The sequence below is a fragment of the Colletotrichum gloeosporioides genome, assembly GCF_011800055.1.
Source record: "Colletotrichum gloeosporioides strain Lc1 chromosome Unknown consensus_42, whole genome shotgun sequence".
Classification (NCBI taxonomy): domain Eukaryota; kingdom Fungi; phylum Ascomycota; class Sordariomycetes; order Glomerellales; family Glomerellaceae; genus Colletotrichum; species Colletotrichum gloeosporioides.
Genome location: NW_025544687.1, coordinates 50,696 through 68,403, shown reverse-complemented (window position 1 = coordinate 68,403; position 17,708 = coordinate 50,696). Strand labels below are relative to the sequence as shown.

Sequence of the window (17,708 nt, the reverse complement as noted above, 5' to 3'; positions counted from 1 at the left end):
GTGGGATCGGTTGCCCAATATGGCAAGTCATGAAGCAAGTTTCATGCAAGATCGCGGCGAGATTCCTTGGCAATATGGCACAGGTCGGCCGTCATGTACACACATTACCACTTCTCAATCGTGCGATTATCTGACTGAACCAAAGTTCTTCCTTCACTATAGTCAACTTCCTGGGCATAGTTTCTGCACCAATGCACGGCGCTGGTTCGACCAGCCGTTCCTTCGATGGCACCTTCGACTGTTAGTGGGATGCATATCGACGGGATGCCCTCGAGAGCGAACATCTCTTTCCAGCGCTAGAACACATGTCCCTCTCAGAATGGGGCATATAAAAGGGGCCAATTTTCAAGACTTGGCCGTGGTTTTAATATTCCACGATGAACCCAGGTTTCTACACGGCAGATATGCGTCTCGACAATCTCTTCGCCATCTCCCTTCTGACGTCTGCCACGGCGGCAGTCACATTGCCCAGGCGCGATGCGACCTTCGAGTCCAGCACCCCGGTGACCAAAGAAATCACCCTCCCAGACGGCCGCACCCGAACTGCCACGTTCTTCGCCGAATTTACGCCAGAAAACAGTGCTGACGCTCCGGCTCCGATTTCTCTGCATCCCAGTGCGAAGCGTGGCTGGACGCCCAGTTCCCCCTTCTACGATCTATGTGGTGGCAGCACGTTCACCAACAACTGGAACTCCAACGCCCCCCTAGTGGATGATTGCCAGTTCTTGCAGCAGTACTTCTCGAGCACTGGCGGCTATTTTCGCGTCGAGAATTCCGACCTCGATGTCAACGGTCTCTCGTGGTCGCGCTTGGTCTCCATCAACACTTGCGGCTTTTCGGTGCGGGCAAACCCACGCCCAGCGACGGCAGGCTACGTCGGCAACACCGACGTCTCCGACCTGGTTCGAGATTCCATTTCAGGTTTCTCTCAGAACAGCCAAGTCTCAGTGGGTGGGAACACGGGATGTCAGGATGCTGATGGCGGCCAGTGGCATCCGGACTGGCTCATTCAACGGTTCACTTAGGAGAAATGCATATCGCTTCAAGAATTGTCGTTGAACTGACGTCGTGATGGACTACGAGTCAGCTTGGTTGCACCCTGTTTAAGTTTCTAAAAATCGCGATTCAGTCCGAGGGTAATATATCATCAGTGTTACACCCCGCAAATTGGCATATCGCCCCGCAAGCGTCGTATGGAATTCCGCCCCCAAGAATGTCATGACCTCAGTTCCATGTTGCATTGGCCTTACCGAGCACGACCTCGCCTAGATGTGATTTTGGACAACTTCTTATCCCAAATTGCTGGGTGAAAGTTGCCGGATTTCAAGTCGTGCATCTCGGCGGTGTTTGAAAGCCTACTCCAGTCGCCTCTTCGTGATGCGCCAGCCAGCGAACTGCCGTAAGAAGATACATCAGCGCCTTTCTAGAGGCACATTACGTCCTGAACATCACTTGATCAAACTCAGGAGCGGATTTCCACTTCACCGCCCACAAAGCGAACGAGAACAAGTGCTCGCATCGAGATGGCTCTATGTCAGCACCATGCACACGCCAGACTCTCAATCCCATATAATGAACCGAAGCCTTGAGGTCTTGAACAATCTCCTGAGCATTTGCGACAAGCGCGCACATCAGGAGTCAAGATGAAGCTCACCGCCGCCTTCGCGAGTCTCCTTGCCACCCTCGCCGCCACAGCCCCTACCCATCAGGACGACGACCCCGTCGTTGTGTTCGGCATATCGTTCACCTATGAGAATGGCACTTTTACCGACTTTTTTTGACGTACCTGAGACGCTTTCAGGATATCCCGTCGGTGAGCCTACCTTAATCGAGCGCATCCCCGGAGCCGAGGCAAAGCGACCCCCTGCTGACACTTTTGACAGCCAGCAACGGCATCGTGACAAACGTCTTCATATACTCTCCAGGCAACAATCCCGCGCGCTGCGCGTTTCTCGAGCCAGAGCCCAGGAGACAGGGTCTCGGTGCGGTCTCGATCATTCATGCGACGACTATCGAGCTAAGTCCGCCGGAAGAAGTGGGCTTCGTGCAATGCAACAGGACGTAAGCCATTGGCTTGGCGCAGCACCGAGTCTTCCGCGACAGGGCCTGTGATAAGGAAACGCAAGGCATGCAGCAGAGCCTCAACTCTTTTGTGCGCCCACAACACCCTTCGGACCCGAAGAAATCGGAAGGATAGATAGAACGATAGTCCCACCATCGGAATGAATAAGACATTGCGTCAGCCCAACGGACCGTCCACGTTGCGCACGAGCTCAAAACAGACCTCACCACCGAGATTTGATCCCGGCGCAATTGTCCACTCCAAGCCCACCAGCCCGCCGGCCCCTCATCCCGAACACACACACGTGCTGGCGTGGAGGAGACGAGGGGGCCCTTCTCGAAGCATGGGGCCGGGGTATTTTTTCTCTCTCCTGCAGAGCTCAGGTGTATCGGCAGCTACCGACTTCGGGACTCATCCGAGGCTAAGGAAGACGATACGGAGTGGTCGTACGCGGATTTACGGTTGTTGGTGACTCTGTTCGAGGGGTTAAACCAAATGTTTATCAATATCGCCGAAGTTATATGGTTCGATGTTGCCACCTGCAACGTTTGGGCCTCCTCTTTTCGCCCCGGGCCGGTGACATCGCGGCCCTGCTAAGCTTCGGAGCAAAAGTCTGGATGTTTAGACGTTGGAGCCATTTTAGGCCATGCAACGGCGACGCTAGTGGGTGCTATTGGCCGAGAAAAGGAATGCCATTCGAGAAGATTGGTTTTCGTGGTGGTGTGGACGGGAGAGGCGGCAAAGCTGCCACCCGCATCTCGCATCGGCACATGTTGTCGTTGGTGCTGCGAAAACATGGCCGCCATCACCGGAAGAAGGAACATGTCCCTGAGACTATCGAAATCCGACAGGAGAAAAAGAAAGGAGCGCCTCTCTTCGGGGACCGAATGCACCCCACACGCTTACGGACTGACATGCACATGTCTTGACCAACCTTGGTCTCTCCCTGCGTCAACTCAAAATAGACCACTCGATGACGACGAACGATTGAGATGTTTGCGCCGCTAACACGAGCATGTTTGTGTGTGGCGTTCCGACGGCGTAGGGCACAAACCGTCAGCCCTTCCCGTTGCCAACGTTAACTCGGCTGGCTCAAACGTCGTTACGAAATTCTCGAAGCTGGAAGCCAGTGCCCCGTTGAAGAAGGCTTGGAAGCCAGCATCAGGCCTGTGCTGCAGGAACAGGACGAACACCAGATGGAGATGGGGCCAGATCAGGGGGAAGGGCAAGGGCTGCATTCGCCGCCAACGACCTTTGCCAGGGCCGATTGGGGGCGCAACCGAGGTGAACTCCACGAGTCAGGGATCACTTATCGACATGTCTCCCACTTGCAGGGCAGAAGATGCAGTGGCGGCCGAAAGAATCCAGCACCAACAGTGATCCAGTGAGCACACATCGAGTTGTTGCTGCGCATGTGTGTTGGACGTTGCGACCTGTCGTGTTCAGCTGTTCGTCCGATGCATGCGATGCGCATCCCCTGACCAGCACCCCCGGCACTTGGCGAGATTCGAATTTATGCGACGCCCCCAGTCATTTTCTTCCATAAACCTTCCAGAAGACTGCCCTATGGATCGAACGACAGACACGCACGACTCATTTCCAGCGCCCAGCATCTAAGCCCCAAACCCGAACCGCTGGCCTCCAACTTGTCGGATTCCTTCAACCGCACGCACGAACCCGCCCAGAGAACCCTCGTGTCGATCTCCAGGATAGAGACCGAAGAACTCGAGAAAGGCTCAAGCGGAGCGCAATGCCAAAGGACCCCGGACCTTGCTTCAAGGAGAAAACAATGGGGACTGTAGCTCCGCAGGCTTACCCCGTGGCCGCCACACAATGCCGGACAAGCTGCCGAAAAGGGGATAAACCTAGTCACGGCCCTGGCGCCGCGGATTGAGAGTCTGCGGCCGGGAGGGAGATTGACAGCATCCCCTTCCCCTCTGGGCCTTCGTCTACACAGCCCGGTCCAGATGTTCGCAGCTCTTGCTCCTGTGCCTGTGCCGCAATCAAGGAAGAACCAGTGAACCAACTGCCAACTGTGCATTGCTCCTGGGTCATCCAAGAAAGCCGGACCGTCTTCAATATAAAGACCATCCCGTCATGGCCCTCTCGCTTCATCTCGCCGTCAGGAGTCTTCCCTGCAGCAGCCTAGTCATTCCTTTAAACACCCTCTCCTCAAGGCTCTCCGCTCCCCCTCCAGCCCTGCCAAGATGAAGTCCTCCATCATCGCCACGGCCCTCGCTGCCGCGCCCTTCGCCGCCGCCGGCGTCCTTCCCAAGCGCGCCGACGACACCTGCCGTGTCCTCCCCGGTGATGCCGCCTGGCCTTCTACCGACTCGTGGAACACCCTAAACACCACCGTCGGCGGCAAGCTCATCGCGACCGTGCCCATCGGCTCCGTCTGCCACGACCCCAACTACGATGAGGCCGCGTGCACAGCGTTGCAAGATGCTTGGGTCCTTCCCGAAACCCAGTATGTCCAGGCCACACACAGTAGAACACCACAAAGTCGCAACCACTAACAAGCCCCAGCTTCCCCTCCTCGTCTTCCGTGATGCAGAGCTACTTCGCCAACCAGTCCTGCGACCCCTTCACGGACCGCACTCTTCCCTGTCTCATCGGCAACTACGTCCAGTACGCCGTCGAGGTTACTTCCGCCCAGGACGTCGTCGAGACCGTCAACTTTGCCCGCGACAACAACATCCGTTTCCTCGTCCGAAACACGGGTCATGAGTAAGCTTATTTCGTCCGGAAATCTCTCCCACACTCCCGCTAACCCACTTGTCCCCTAGCCACCTCGGCCGATCAACCGGCGCCGGAGCCCTCGCCGCCTGGACCCACAAGCTCAAGGATATCGAGGTGACTACCTGGTCCGACGATCTCTGGTCCGGCCCCGCTATCAAGATGGGCGCCGGTGTTCTCGGCTATGAGATCACCGAGGCTGGCAAGTCCGCCGGCCTCGTCGTTGTCGGCGGCGAGTGCCCCACCGTTGGCCCTGCCGGTGGTTACATCCAGGGTGGTGGTCACTCCGCCCTCACCACCAACTTCGGTATGGCTGCCGACCAGACTCTTGAGTTTGAGGTCGTCACCGCCGACGGCAAGATCGTCACTGCCTCCCGCACGGAGAACTCTGATCTCTTCTGGGCCCTCAGCGGTGGTGGCCCCGGTACCTATGGCGTCGTCACCTCCGTCACCGTCCGCGCCTACCCCGATGCCAACATCGGCGGTGTCGGTCTGCAGACCGCCGCGTCCTACACTACCCAGGAGAAGTGGTGGCAGATGCTCGACTCCTTCCACTCCCTCCTCCCTAACATGACCGACCAGGGCGCCATGGTCGTCTTCCTCTACAGCAGCTCCATCTTCGCCATCAACCCCCTGACTGCCTACAACAAGACCGCCGAGGAGGCCAAGGCCATCCTCCAGCCCTTCCTCGACGTCCTCGCCGACCTCTCCATCCCCTACTCCTCCGCCGCCACCAACTATTCCAGCTACCGCGACCACTACGACAAGTGGATGGGCCCCCTCCCCTACGGCCACGTCGAGGTCGAGTCCTACAACTTCGGCTCCCGCCTCGTCCCCCGCTCCGTTCTCTCTGACACCGCCTCCCGCGCGACCTACATCGACGCCATCCGCTACGGTGCCGACACCTACGGCGTTCTTTCCGCCGGTGTAGCCCTCAACGCCTCCGCCCCCGCCGGCGTCGACAACGCCGTCAACCCGCACTGGCGCGACGCCACCATCCACGTCCAGTACTCCACCGCCTGGAGCAACGACCCCGCCCAGTGGGACACCATGATCTCCGACCAGAAGCGCATGACGGACGACATCATGCCGCCCATCGAGGCCGCGACCCCCGGCAGCGGCAACTACGTCAACGAGGTCGACTTCAGGATCGACGGCTGGAAGGAGAAGTTCTTCGGCAGCAAGTACGACAAGTTGCTGGAGATCAAGCAGAAGTGGGATTCCACTGGCGTCTTCTACGCGCTCAAGACCGTCGGTAGCGATGTTTGGGACGTTGCCGCTGATGGCAGGATGTGCCGTGCATGATTATGATGAGATTATGGGAGGCGTATTTGGGTTGTAGTACATATATCTAATGCTGACAGGGGCTAAAATGCTCTCATTCACTCGTTCACAAACAAATCCTCTTCCATGCAAAACGTGACCTCCAAAGTAACGGTACTAGATTAATTGAAATGAAAACCTAATGACGGAACAAAAACGCATCGAACTCTGGGACGTTGATCTATATGCATGACTGTATCGCTGAGCCATCAAAACACCTCATTCTCATCCCGACAAATCCTTGGTCCTATAATCTAAACCCTGATGACGCCAGTATCTCTTATGCAGGGATTCCAAGAACAACACGAGCCAGCCCGTCTGGTGAGGTGATGCTGTGCGCGTGAAACTTGAGTCCCTGGTCGACTATTCTCCCAGGGTCCAGGTTCATCACAATCTGACTCAAGGCAATCTTCAATTCGATTTGGGCAAAACTAGCAAGTATCAGTAGAGCTCTAGGCCGTTGCGATAAAGAAACTTGTAAACTTACTTTTGTCCAATGCAAGCCCTAGACCCATGAGAAAACACGACAAGGTTGCGCTGCATATCGTGGGCGTTCTCGGCGTCAATCCAGCGCTCTGGCGTGAACTTTTTGGGCTCCGGGAAGACAGTTGCGTCGTTGCAGTAGAACGAAGCTGAGGAGCAGACATTGTACTATCGACGGTGTCAGTCACGATGCTAAGGAATGTCATCAGTTTCTGGAAACTTACGCCGTCAGGAAGGTAATATCCGTGGGTGTTGAGGCCTCCCTTGGGCACCTCACGAGGCCATCTGCCCCTGATCGGAATACTGATCCTCATGGCCTCTTTGATGCACGCTTCCAGAAGGGAAATCTTCTCCAGTTGTACAATATCCGGCTGCTCATTGAGCGAGTCGGGGAAGTTGCTCAGCAACTCTGCCTGGAGATTGCTCCACAGGTTGGGCTGCTTGTTGAGGTGGTAAATGGCTGTGGTAAGAACGAGAGCGGTTGTCCCCGTGCCTGTAAACCAACCATGGTTAGCATTGATTTGATAGATACGGTGTGATATAAGGGATTAGTTGACATACCAGCGCCGAGCATCAAGCTCCCGTTCTGCACCAGGCGTTGCGGTGTGATGTGAATACCGTTGCTCTCAGCGCGGGCAACCATGCTGTCGAACATGATCATCCCGGACTCCTCTTCCTGTTGCTCCTTCTTCTCTTTGAGACGATCGAGGGCCTTCTCCGCTCCCTGTTCCTCAGAGTCAGCATGTGAACACAAGCGTCTGCAAGAAATCAACTCACTTGGTGAATTGGTCCAAACCCGAAGGACATGAACTTCTGAACCACGCCAAAGATGGGCTGCAGCAACGGAAACTGCTGGAATATCACCACCAGCGGCGCGAACGTCTCAAAACCGACAAACAAGGGATGATGGAAATCCTCCGATTCAAGCGCCCCGGCCTTGGATCCAAAACTGAAGCCAGAGACGGTGTCGAGAGTAAGGCACTGCGTCGCATGCCACAATGGAATGACACGACCCGCCTCCGCATAGCTGCGCAACTGCTTCACCCAGGCAGCCACATTCTCGTACATATTCTTCTGGTAGCCGACGAGGTTGGCACGGGAGAAGGCGTGGGACATGAGACGCTTCTCCTTTGCGTGGACTTCCTTGTTGGTCTCGGAGAAGACGCTCGAGTCTGGGCTGTGGAAGGCGTGATAGTAGTACTTTGACTTTTGAAATTTTGTGTTTTGGGAGTAGATTTCTTTGTGGAAGACGTCGATGTCGTGGATTGAGACCTCGTCTGGTGAGATTCTGACTACTGGGCCTATGAGTTCGGAATTAGTATGGCGTTCAGACACTGGGTAGCAGCGATGAAAACTTGCCGTATTGCTTGTGAAGCTTTGAGAGGTCGTTGCATGCATAACCCCTAAAGTCGGAATAAAAGAGCCATAGAGAGGTTGCCCCAGCGAGTTTGGGACCTGGGATCTTAGCCAGGGGGTGGAAGAAGATGTTGTAGATAGTGCGGAGGATGAGATATGATAGAGCCAGCGCAGCGCACCCGCCGGCCAGCATAGAATGGGAACTTGTGAAAGGCATTTTTATTGAAATTAAGAGAAAAGCTTGTGTGATTGCGGAAGCGTTTTGAGATGAAGTGCTTTAGGTGTTTGAGTTCACTTGTGTTGATGATGCCTACTGTCAAAATCCAAGGGCGGAACGCCAAGCCTTTATGTAAGTTTTTGAGAGCAACTCAACGCACATTCTCGCTATAGACGTCATTAAAGTGATGATTTTGTATGTCCAAAGAAAGACGATGCAAAGCTCTTGAGATCATCTTCAAGATGGTGCTGAGTGGCTTGCCTTCGGGCCGTGTGTAGTCCCCGGCGATAGAACATAGATCTCGCGGGCCGAACACGTCTTTCGGCCAACGGCCGCAGCTGCGGCCGTGTTTCCCTGCAACAGTGTCTCTGCAAAAAGGATCGACGCCTCGAAAATGGACGCGGTGGTCGGAGCTTGAGTGGCCGACCATGCAGTCGGAAACACCCTCATACTCTGGCGTCTGAGAGGCGCTATCGCTATGAAGCCGCCAGCACGTCTAGCGCCCATCACGCGCAAGCGCCGCTGGCGATCAACGGGGAGTTGGAGGAATGCGAACTCTTAGTCAGCGGCGAAACTGTGATATGCTTAAGCAGTTGCAGCTTTGGTGTCGGGATTGGTTCGAGACCGTCTGCTCTGACGTCATCCAGAGATGGCAGTGTATTTGTTGTCTGAAGTCTAACTTGACAACATCGGACCGTGAATCCGAACTCGCTTATCTGATGTCTCTAGGCAAGGACATGATAGAATCGCGTCTGTGTATTAGCAGCGGCATTGTGCAGTGCCCATGTGATGACAGCAACTTGTATCTTGTTTGAAGCTCTGCAGATGTCTTTGGTGAACCTAATGCTCTCGTCAGTATTCGAAGCAGTTCTGCCATGCAAGTCTCCGTATCTCCGTGTGGAACTCCGCGAAGACTTCCAATAAATTGTTTTCTCCCTTCTAACCAAAGAGCCTCGTATAAACCCCAATTACACCAAAAGCAATCACTTACACTCACCTGGTGCCCCTCGATCTTCGGTAGCCAGCAGCAATTGCACGATCTCCATAGAGCCTCATGCAGTGTACCAAACACCTCGACAAACACAGACTATTTACGATCACCCGTCCCGCTCAGAATCGTCATCTCACCTCACCTCAAACACTGCTTACGGCTGTCCAGGCTCACCGAGTGCCCAGACAGGCTTGCTGCATATCGCCCCCGCACGTCAGACGAGCAGAACAGCCACCCCAACCCGCCCAATCCAGAATCGTCGTGCAGTCCAAGGCGTTTCCCCCCCGTTTCCCCCCGTAAGCCGCCCGCCAAGGGTGCCGGCGAACCAGTCAGCAACTCCCGGAAACGAGCCCGGGAGCCTTGGTGAGAATGTCGGTATGCTTAACAGCAACCACTCGTCCTCGAGCTCACCCGTAGCCTGGTCGGGCGGCTGACATGCACGTTGCCTTGATTACGTGTTTCGTGATGCGGCTACAGCGGAACGTGATGTGAGCGTAACGATATGAGCGTAACGTGGTAAAAAGGGAGGAAAGAAAGGAGCTACTTATACAACCAGAGATGCGCGGTCTGAGAGAGAAAGGATCCGGTTGACTAGGACATTCCCACCTCGCATTTTCTTCAAGATGAGCAGCTGTACTCAATCTCATAGCTTCTTCTTCGGGCACTTCACCCGGCGACTCTGCACTCGCTGCATGGAGCCCTTCACTTCGCAACATGTCTGCCTCCAGGAGCAGAGCCTTGTGTGCGGGAGCAAATTGACACGCCGCAACTGCTAAACGATTCAGTAAGTTTGTCTCCGAGACTGAGGAGTGTGGGGTTTAACTCACTGATGTTGAAGTTTGTCTTTGCTGCGGGCGCCGTCAAAACTTTCACATCGGTAACGACCAAGCTCTGGCTGGTTTGCACAACTCTGTCTCGTATCATTCTACACTGGCGTCTAGGTGTGTCAGTCCTGAGTCTTGAACTATTAGCTGGGACTGATTTCCAGTGTCAAGTACCGGATGTGATTCTTCCACTTGGGAGCAGCAACAGCAGGTTCTGTGCGCACAATTATAATGTCGGGGGTAGTTTCTCTTGTTTGGGGGAGTTTATCAAGCAACATAAGGCTTAATGGGAGCTCCATCGTTTCTGTTGACTCGCCTTCAGTTGTCCATGCCATGCTCCTAGGCAGGTAGCAGTCTTCATCACATCTATACCAGCATATGGTCTCTCTCAGTTCAAATCGTGGGTATTATCATCTCATTCCAGGTTTTTTGTATGCCGGCCCAAAGTCATGCTATGTATTGTACAAGCGTAAGCCACGCCACCCGACACCCCAGACCATGCCAACCGCCCGTAAACCGCAAAACCATAGGGGAACCGAATGCCTATATGTTCATTAACAACATCCCCCTACCCAATACCCTAGGCCTTGACACCGATCAAAGCACTTGCAGTAAATCACGTTGCGTAGGGCGTCGCCATGCCTCATTCATAAGATTTCGTCGGGAGACACGCGGCGACGCGTAGGAATAAGACCCCATTGACTGTCGCCGGGATGCCCGAAGACGCCGTCGAACAGAGCGCCTCTACGACTCCTCGTTGCGACGAGGTCCGCGCATCGAAACGGAACCTCCACGCTGGCCGCCGCGACCACGTCCACCACGACCCTCGCCGCGGAAGCCACCACGGCCGCGCCACTCGCCACGGCCACGACCACGGTGACCAGAACCACCCTCACGACCGCGGTTGCGTCCCTGAACCTGATGGAAGCCATCGTTAGGGTCAGCAGCGGCGGGGGCAGGAGCCTGGACAGAGTTAGTCAAACCCGTCAGAGCTCGGCTGGACGATCTACAAACCTCGGGCTGAGCCTCTTGGTGCTCGGGCTGGTCGTCAGCCCAGGACTGGGTGTTGGACACGGCAGCAGGGGTGGCCTCGACGCCAGTCTCCGTCTCAGCGGGGTCGCGGGGCACGGAGACCCATTCTTGGGACTCGGAGAGGCTGTTGTCGTTCTGGTCCCATCTCTCGCCGGCAGCGTTGCCAGAGCCGCTGGTGATGTTAGCGTTGGCAGGGCTCTCGATGTTCTGCTCGGGGTGGCCGTTGGTCAAGGCAACATCATCACCAGCCTCGATCTCGTTCACGGTAGCGTTGGCAACGGTGGGGTCGGTAGCAGGCTCGGCGGCAGCGGTCTCGGCCTCGACGGCGGCGGCCTCGTCGTAGGTGACCTTGAAGGCCAGAGAGGCCTGCTTGACCTGCGCAACTTGGAAGGGTTAGCATGATCAGCAAGGACTCATCTCGGCGAGAGGCTTACAAGTGGTGTTCAGCTCTTCGCCAGCGACTCCGTAGGTCTTGTCGTCGGTGCCGTCAATCAGCTTCAACATGGCGGCAACGGCGTTATCGTCACCGGCATAGATAGCCAACAGAGTTCCCTCGAGAGCTGCGTTCTCGTCGATAGTGGCGTCGGCCTCCTCAGATCGGCGGGCAGCGGCGAGGCGAAGGAATTGCGACAGAATCAGGAGCTTGCTGTGAATAGACTGGGAGGAGTCGCCCTCGAGCTTGGCCTTGACCTCGGCAACGGCCTCGGCCTTCTCCTTCTCCAACTTCTCTGCAAAGGCCTTCTCCAGCTCGGCCTTCTCGTTAGCAGCACGGGTACGGTACTCCTGGTCGATCTTCTTGTACTGAGCAAGCTGCTCCTCGTATTGTTGGGCCTGAGCCTGGAGAGCCGGCTTCTTCAAGTACTGAGCCTTCTGGTCGGCGTTAATAACGCGCGACGCGACAAGCTCGTCAAGGGTCTTGTTGGCATTCTCGGCGATGAGGCTGTCAATCTTGGAGGCATTGGTCTGTAGGACAGGGTGTTAGCGGGGAGGCTTGGCGCAGAGAGGGGAAGGGGAGGCACGAACAAGCTTCTTGTTGGTGTTGCGGAGGTTCCTGAACACGGTAAAGAGTTAGAACAGTAGACCAGGAGCATCAATTGACGGGTGGTGCGCACTTCTGGAGCTCGCGAATGTAGGGACTCTCGCCGGACTCATCGGAGCCATCAGCCTTCTCGGGAGCGGGAGAGGCAGTAGGAGCAGGAGACTCGGTGCGCTCGATGGCCTTCGCCTTCTTCTTCTTGGCGGACTTGGATTCGGACTGAACCGCAGGGTTCTGGACGGGAGAGGCGGCCATGTTGAAGCTGGGTGAGATGGCAGTCAACAACACAGTCGGGGTCGCGTGAGCTCGGGCTTGGTGGGATTTTTTCCGGGTGACGTGGTAGCCAGCTACAGTAGCAGGCGTGCGCAGGTAAGATGGATGAACAGGCTATTCGATGGGTGATGATGGAAGGCCGGCCCTAGGATCGAAAAAGATACTTAGGGTGAAGGGATGGTGATGGGGAGAGTTGCAGGTCAGGTCAGGTAGAGCTGTAGATGAGGTGAGCAAGATTTGGTCGGGTGCGATTTTTGGATGTTTGCGAGAGCTACTAGGTGACCTGGAGGGCGGGACGGGAGGCTAAGGCCGATTCCGTGAGGCCAGGTAGGTAGGTAGTGAGGTCAGGTCCGGTAAGGCAGCTGAGGTGCGCTGAGGCTAAGTGGGCTCTAGGGGCCCGACTGACACTGGAACCCCTGCACGGCGGCCGGCTGCGGGCTCCTTCCCTCCTCCTTCCCTTACGCCCCCCTGCATTCACTGTCTCCAGCTGGGTTCTAGAACTGAGAGGAAGGAAAGGTACATGATGAAGTACCGACGGCAAGACGGGTGCCTGGTTTCAGCAGCAATTATCAGACCAGCAGATAATATGGTTTGAATGGAATTTGGTTGCCGTCTCACTTGGTACGATCGCTGTGGAAGAAAACGCGGAGCACTATTGCGGCACTCAATTGCATCAATTGGATGACGTACGAGACAGGGCAGCTAACCAACGCCCATGGATAAAGTGTAAAGTGACTTCCTTGCCCGTTTTTTATCCGTACATGGGCGCTAATCCCCCGCATTTCATCTGCGCCTGCTGCTCTGAGCCCATCTCGTGACTGGGAGCACCCGCGCAGCGTTTGTTTTCATTGCACGCAACTGCATATTTTCCAACCATCTTCTCTCCTAGAGATGGTCTGATTTCAAAGCCATACAATGCAGCCATCCAAAGTTGACGAGACTGTTATCCGTCTTTTCAGATGAACCGACGCTTACCAGCCTTTGTTGATGGATGATTTGCCAACGGACATGGTGGTTCCGAAACAGAACAAACGCCCAATCATAGGCATGTGGCTTGCCGGTTCATGGATTTTCTCCAATTCACCACGCGGCAACCAATCCGGACGCGCCTATAGCATGCTATCCCCAAGCGTGGCATTTGCTGCGCTCAATAATCCTGACTGCTGGGCAGCGCTCAAATGAAAAGCTGCTCCGGGCGATGTCAAACGCGCCGATTGTTTATACGTTTAGAGTGCCACTCGAAATTCGGTCGGGCGATTTCTGGGATCGGTTCTCGATGGGTTAAGATTGATTCAGCCCTTGAATTTGGTCAAAGTGTCCTATTGAATCGATGTCAGCCTCTGTGTGAAACACGCAGATGGTTGGCGCCTGAATGAACTTACCGCGGTGACCTTCTTGACGCTTCTAGCGGTGATGCCTCTTTCCCCGGACTTCTTGGACTCGATGGCCGCTTCTTTGACGAGACTGGCAAATGTGAGCAAATCAGATTTTCTCAGCGATTGCGGGGTATGCTCACGTCTGCATAAAGAGGACGTAGTCGAGATAAATCTGCCAGCAAGTCAGCGGCGCGTCGCGACGCGTCGGAAAGCAGTTAACCGACCATGACGTCCACATTCTTGCTGAGGTTGCAGTTCGAATGCGCCTTGACAATCTTCTTGACCGTACCGCGAGGATAAGCCTTCTGGCCGGGCGCCATGATGACTGTCGACGAGCGAGGGTATTGCGTTGTTGCGAAGATGTCAAAGTAAGGTAGGCTGGCTGAGGTGAGCTCTGTGTCGCAGTTCGGTGTGACGTTCCGAGGGTGGGGGGACGCTGTTTGTTTTGTTTGGGGGCGGCAGTTCCCGAGGTGAAGACATGAGCTAGGAGCACACACCTGGTGCTGGGGACCCCTCCGCACTGTGTGCAGCTACTGTGACCCTCCTTTTGAGCTTTTTGGGAGCTCCTGCGTCAGTCGCCAACCGCCAGGAGCATCGCCAGCACCCTTCCGACCGTAACGACGAGTCGCATCACACACCACCAAGATGCTGTCAAGGCGCATGGTGAGCTTCGATATGTAGCAGAAATTTGACAGAGTTTCACGCTAACGTCATCTCACAGCTTAGCAAGGCCGACGAGGAGGCCATCGGCGACGAGGTCGAGGTCCGGAGGGAGGACCAGGACAAGATCAACAAGTTCAGCCGTCTGCACTCGCGCGAGCTCGGTATCGAAGATGAACTGAAGAACAAGAGTGTCAGTGGTGCTGTTCTATGGCATCGGTAACCCCAGCTAATCTCGAGCCGACATGCAGAAGGAGAAGGAGGAACTCGACGACCTCAACACAGAACTGGAGCTCGCCGACGAGGACGAGGCCGTGCCGTACGCAAACGAGCCCTTCCGACGACCACATCAATCGCATGCACTGACACGAGCGACAGATACAAGATTGGCGACGCCTACTTCCACGTCCCGCAACCCCAGGCACTCGAGATGCTTGAGAAGGCATCATCCAAGATCGAGGAGGAGGTTGAGGAGCTGGAATCCAAGCTGGAGACAATCAAGGAGGAAATGACCCAACTCAAGGTTGAGCTGTACGCCAGGTTCGGGAAGAGCATCAACCTCGAGACATGAATCAAGCACAAATTGGACGACCAACAAGGCCTTTCGCGCACATGACCCCGCCTAGCTACAGGCACAGACAGTCAACGTTGAATTTGATGGGACACGCAAGTAGTCCGCTGCTGCAACAGCCAGCCATCGCAGAAAACCCTGCACCAACAGACGATTCGCGAGCACACCGCTCCGAGGTCCAAGGGCCGGGCCAGGCTTCCCGCTGCAACATTTTACGAAGCGCGGGACTAGCAGCTGCATATTCTAGACCCGGTCTCGTGTGTGACGGCATCAAATGGACTACTGCGAATCGGCCCAAAACCATCGGGCTACCTAAAAGATGCCGAGTGACCGCCAAATGGAGGGGCGGCCCCGGGGAATACGCCGGAAAAGATCCTCCACCAGCACGGCCGGATGAGGCATGCTGTGGGTCAGACACTTGCGGTTCGGCTCCGATGTGGTCGATGACCCAATGAATTGCCACGCCCTTTGCGCCATCTAGCCTCTCCCCCCATTCCGTCAGCGATGACGGGGATAACGATTCAATTTGTTCTGTTACACCCGGCCCACTCACGATGCGCCCTCAGTTGCTTGAGTCTGAAAAGGTGGTGGAAACAAAGGCTAAAACGTCTCAGTCCACAAGTCTAGAAGGGTGATCACCCACATGCAGCATGCAGACACCCGATCTTCGGGCCCCATGTTCCTCGGGCTCATTATTCATCCATTTGCATCTTAATAATGGCCTCGAGCCCTCCCCCTCAGTGCCCTTACTATGAAAACCCCAACGCACACTTGAGGCCATTGCCAAGAGGTTGCGCATTCACCAACGGTTCGTAATGTCACATAGCAGCGAACCCAGAGAGGGCATAGAAAGCGGACTTCCGTCTCTTGAACGTGAGTTCAAGAATGCGTGACCATTGCTGCCAAATCTGATCTTCGTAGGGAACCGCTCCTCCTTGACCGACGCTGTCAGGAGAATAGACGAGTATGACGCCCGTGAAAGATACGAAGCTCGATGTGAAGAGAAGGGTCTTGATGACGAGAAAGGCGGCAGCCCCAACTCATCGAGCGACGAAGATGAGAAGACGATAGTGTCGTGGGAGGAGAACGACCCTGAGAACCCATACAACTGGTCAAATGTAAGATGCTGCACCTTGGCTCAACGACACAGCTAACGCAGACTCTAGAAGAAAAAGTTCTTCATCCTCTGCTTGACAATGATGCAAGTCATCAACAGCACGCTCGGCTCAGCGCTCCCTTCCAACGCCATCCCTTTCATTACCGCAGAATTCGGCGTCACAAATCAACAGGCACAAGTCCTCCCCATCTCGGTCTACCTCATCGGCTATGTGCGTAAAATTCATCAGCTGTTCTGTGACTATGGCTAAGTGGAGGATGACAGGTTTTTGGCCCTGTCCTCTGGGCTCCTCTGAGCGAACACATCGGCCGTCGTACCCTCACAATCGTCACCTTTGTGATGTTCACCATCTGGACAATGGCTTGCGCTTTAGCCCCGAACTGGCCCTCTCTTCTCGTCTTCCGCCTCTTCGTCGGTGTCTTCGCCAGTTCTCCCATCGCAATCGTGACAGGCATTCTGGCCGACATCTACGGCAACCACGAAACCCGCGGCCGTGCAATGACGGCATTCATGGTGGTATGTGTCCCCTCAACCCCCCTATTGCTCTTTCTAAATATTTTTAGATGACCACCTTCGGCCCTCTCTTCGCACCCATAGTCTCGGGCTTCTGTTCCACATCAATCGGCTGGCGATGGTCCTTCTGGGTCGCGCTCATCTACGCCGGTCTCACCCTCCTCCCGCTCGTCTTCCTCCCCGAAACCTACGGCCCCGTCCTCCTCGTCCGCCGAGCCCGCAGGATCCGCAAAGCAGACCCCTCGCTCGCCGCCTCCGTCGTCGCCCCGTCGGAGCTCGAGAGGACAGACTTCAAGCAGCTCGCGACCGTCGTACTCACCCGCCCGCTGCGCATGATCTTCTTCGAGCCCATCGTCAGCTGCACCTGCGCCTACCTCGCCCTCGTCTACACAATCTTCTACATGTCCTTCCAGGCCTTCCCCATCATCTTCCAGAAGCTCTACGGCCTCTCCCCCGGCGTCGCGGGCCTCGCCTACCTCCCCATCGGCGGCGGCGCCCTCCTCGCCGTGCCCGTCTTCCTCGCCTGGGAGCGGTGGCACCTGCGCGCGCAGGCGGACGGCCACACGTGGGCCAAGCAGGAGGAGTACCGCCGCCTCCCGCTCGCCTGCGTCGGCGGCCCGCTCTTCTTCATCTCTCTCTTCTGGCTCGGCTGGTCCGCGCGCGATGGCGTCAGCTACGTCGTGCCCATGCTCGCGGGCCTGCCCTTCGGCGCGGGGTTCATGCTCATCTTCATCGCGCTGCTCAACTACCTGACCGACGCGTACGAGGTCTTTGCCGCGTCCGCCAACGCGGCGGCGTCGACGAGCCGCTCGCTGCTTGCCGTGGTGCTCCCGCTCGCGACGACGCCCATGTTCAACAGGCTGGGCATCGCGGGGGCGTGCAGCCTCCTCGGCGGGCTGAGCGCCGTCATGTGCGTCATCCCGTTTGTGTTCATATGGAAGGGCGAGGAGATCCGTGCCGGGTCGAGGTTCTGTATCGCGCTGAGGGAGAGGAAGGAGGAGATGGAGCGGAAGGTCGAGGCGCAGCGGCGGCGGGAGGAGATGAGGAGGGGGGCTTTGAGGAAGGAAGAGGAGGTATAAACTACGGGTGGAAGGTCTTGCTTTGGCCGGGTCTCCGCCGATGGTTGCGGGAAACT

General features: G+C 56.0%; 8 protein-coding genes across 8 annotated transcripts; 5 read left to right on the top strand and 3 right to left on the bottom strand.

Moving 5' to 3' along the window:
- Positions 1–377: 377 nt before the first annotated feature.
- Positions 378–1,025, top strand: GCG54_00002784 (uncharacterized protein; the record flags this gene model as incomplete). The annotated part of the gene is made up of 1 exon (XM_045402867.1): positions 378–1,025. One exon carries the CDS (start codon positions 378–380, stop codon positions 1,023–1,025), a length of 648 nt encoding a protein of 215 aa, XP_045264598.1.
- Positions 1,026–1,643: 618 nt separating this feature from the next.
- Positions 1,644–2,065, top strand: GCG54_00002783 (uncharacterized protein; the record flags this gene model as incomplete). Its single annotated transcript, XM_045402866.1, has 2 exons — positions 1,644–1,741; positions 1,858–2,065. The coding sequence occupies 2 exons, from the start codon at positions 1,644–1,646 to the stop codon at positions 2,063–2,065; spliced, it is 306 nt and encodes a 101-aa protein (XP_045264597.1).
- A 2,204-nt stretch (positions 2,066–4,269) lies between these two features.
- GCG54_00002782 (FAD-linked oxidoreductase ZEB1) lies at positions 4,270–6,106 on the top strand (the record flags this gene model as incomplete). The annotated part of the gene is made up of 3 exons (XM_045402865.1): positions 4,270–4,532; positions 4,592–4,792; positions 4,852–6,106. 3 exons carry the CDS (start codon positions 4,270–4,272, stop codon positions 6,104–6,106), a joined length of 1,719 nt encoding a protein of 572 aa, XP_045264596.1.
- A 298-nt stretch (positions 6,107–6,404) lies between these two features.
- GCG54_00002781 (Cytochrome P450 monooxygenase sdnE) lies at positions 6,405–8,180 on the bottom strand (the record flags this gene model as incomplete). Its single annotated transcript, XM_045402864.1, has 6 exons — positions 6,405–6,555; positions 6,612–6,775; positions 6,832–7,100; positions 7,169–7,331; positions 7,385–7,908; positions 7,943–8,180. 6 exons carry the CDS (start codon positions 8,178–8,180, stop codon positions 6,405–6,407), a joined length of 1,509 nt encoding a protein of 502 aa, XP_045264595.1.
- A 2,559-nt stretch (positions 8,181–10,739) lies between these two features.
- GCG54_00002780 (uncharacterized protein) lies at positions 10,740–12,318 on the bottom strand (the record flags this gene model as incomplete). Its single annotated transcript, XM_045402863.1, has 5 exons — positions 10,740–10,958; positions 11,010–11,410; positions 11,462–11,990; positions 12,051–12,078; positions 12,140–12,318. The coding sequence occupies 5 exons, from the start codon at positions 12,316–12,318 to the stop codon at positions 10,740–10,742; spliced, it is 1,356 nt and encodes a 451-aa protein (XP_045264594.1).
- A 1,310-nt stretch (positions 12,319–13,628) lies between these two features.
- GCG54_00002779 (Histone-fold domain-containing protein new1) lies at positions 13,629–14,032 on the bottom strand (the record flags this gene model as incomplete). The annotated part of the gene is made up of 4 exons (XM_045402862.1): positions 13,629–13,655; positions 13,719–13,800; positions 13,853–13,884; positions 13,937–14,032. The coding sequence occupies 4 exons, from the start codon at positions 14,030–14,032 to the stop codon at positions 13,629–13,631; spliced, it is 237 nt and encodes a 78-aa protein (XP_045264593.1).
- A 325-nt stretch (positions 14,033–14,357) lies between these two features.
- GCG54_00002778 (putative prefoldin subunit 4) lies at positions 14,358–14,943 on the top strand (the record flags this gene model as incomplete). The annotated part of the gene is made up of 4 exons (XM_045402861.1): positions 14,358–14,375; positions 14,434–14,565; positions 14,624–14,691; positions 14,751–14,943. 4 exons carry the CDS (start codon positions 14,358–14,360, stop codon positions 14,941–14,943), a joined length of 411 nt encoding a protein of 136 aa, XP_045264592.1.
- An 815-nt stretch (positions 14,944–15,758) lies between these two features.
- On the top strand, positions 15,759–17,652 carry GCG54_00002777 (Efflux pump FUBT; the record flags this gene model as incomplete). Its single annotated transcript, XM_045402860.1, has 5 exons — positions 15,759–15,816; positions 15,865–16,061; positions 16,110–16,271; positions 16,325–16,576; positions 16,624–17,652. 5 exons carry the CDS (start codon positions 15,759–15,761, stop codon positions 17,650–17,652), a joined length of 1,698 nt encoding a protein of 565 aa, XP_045264591.1.
- Positions 17,653–17,708: the final 56 nt, after the last annotated feature.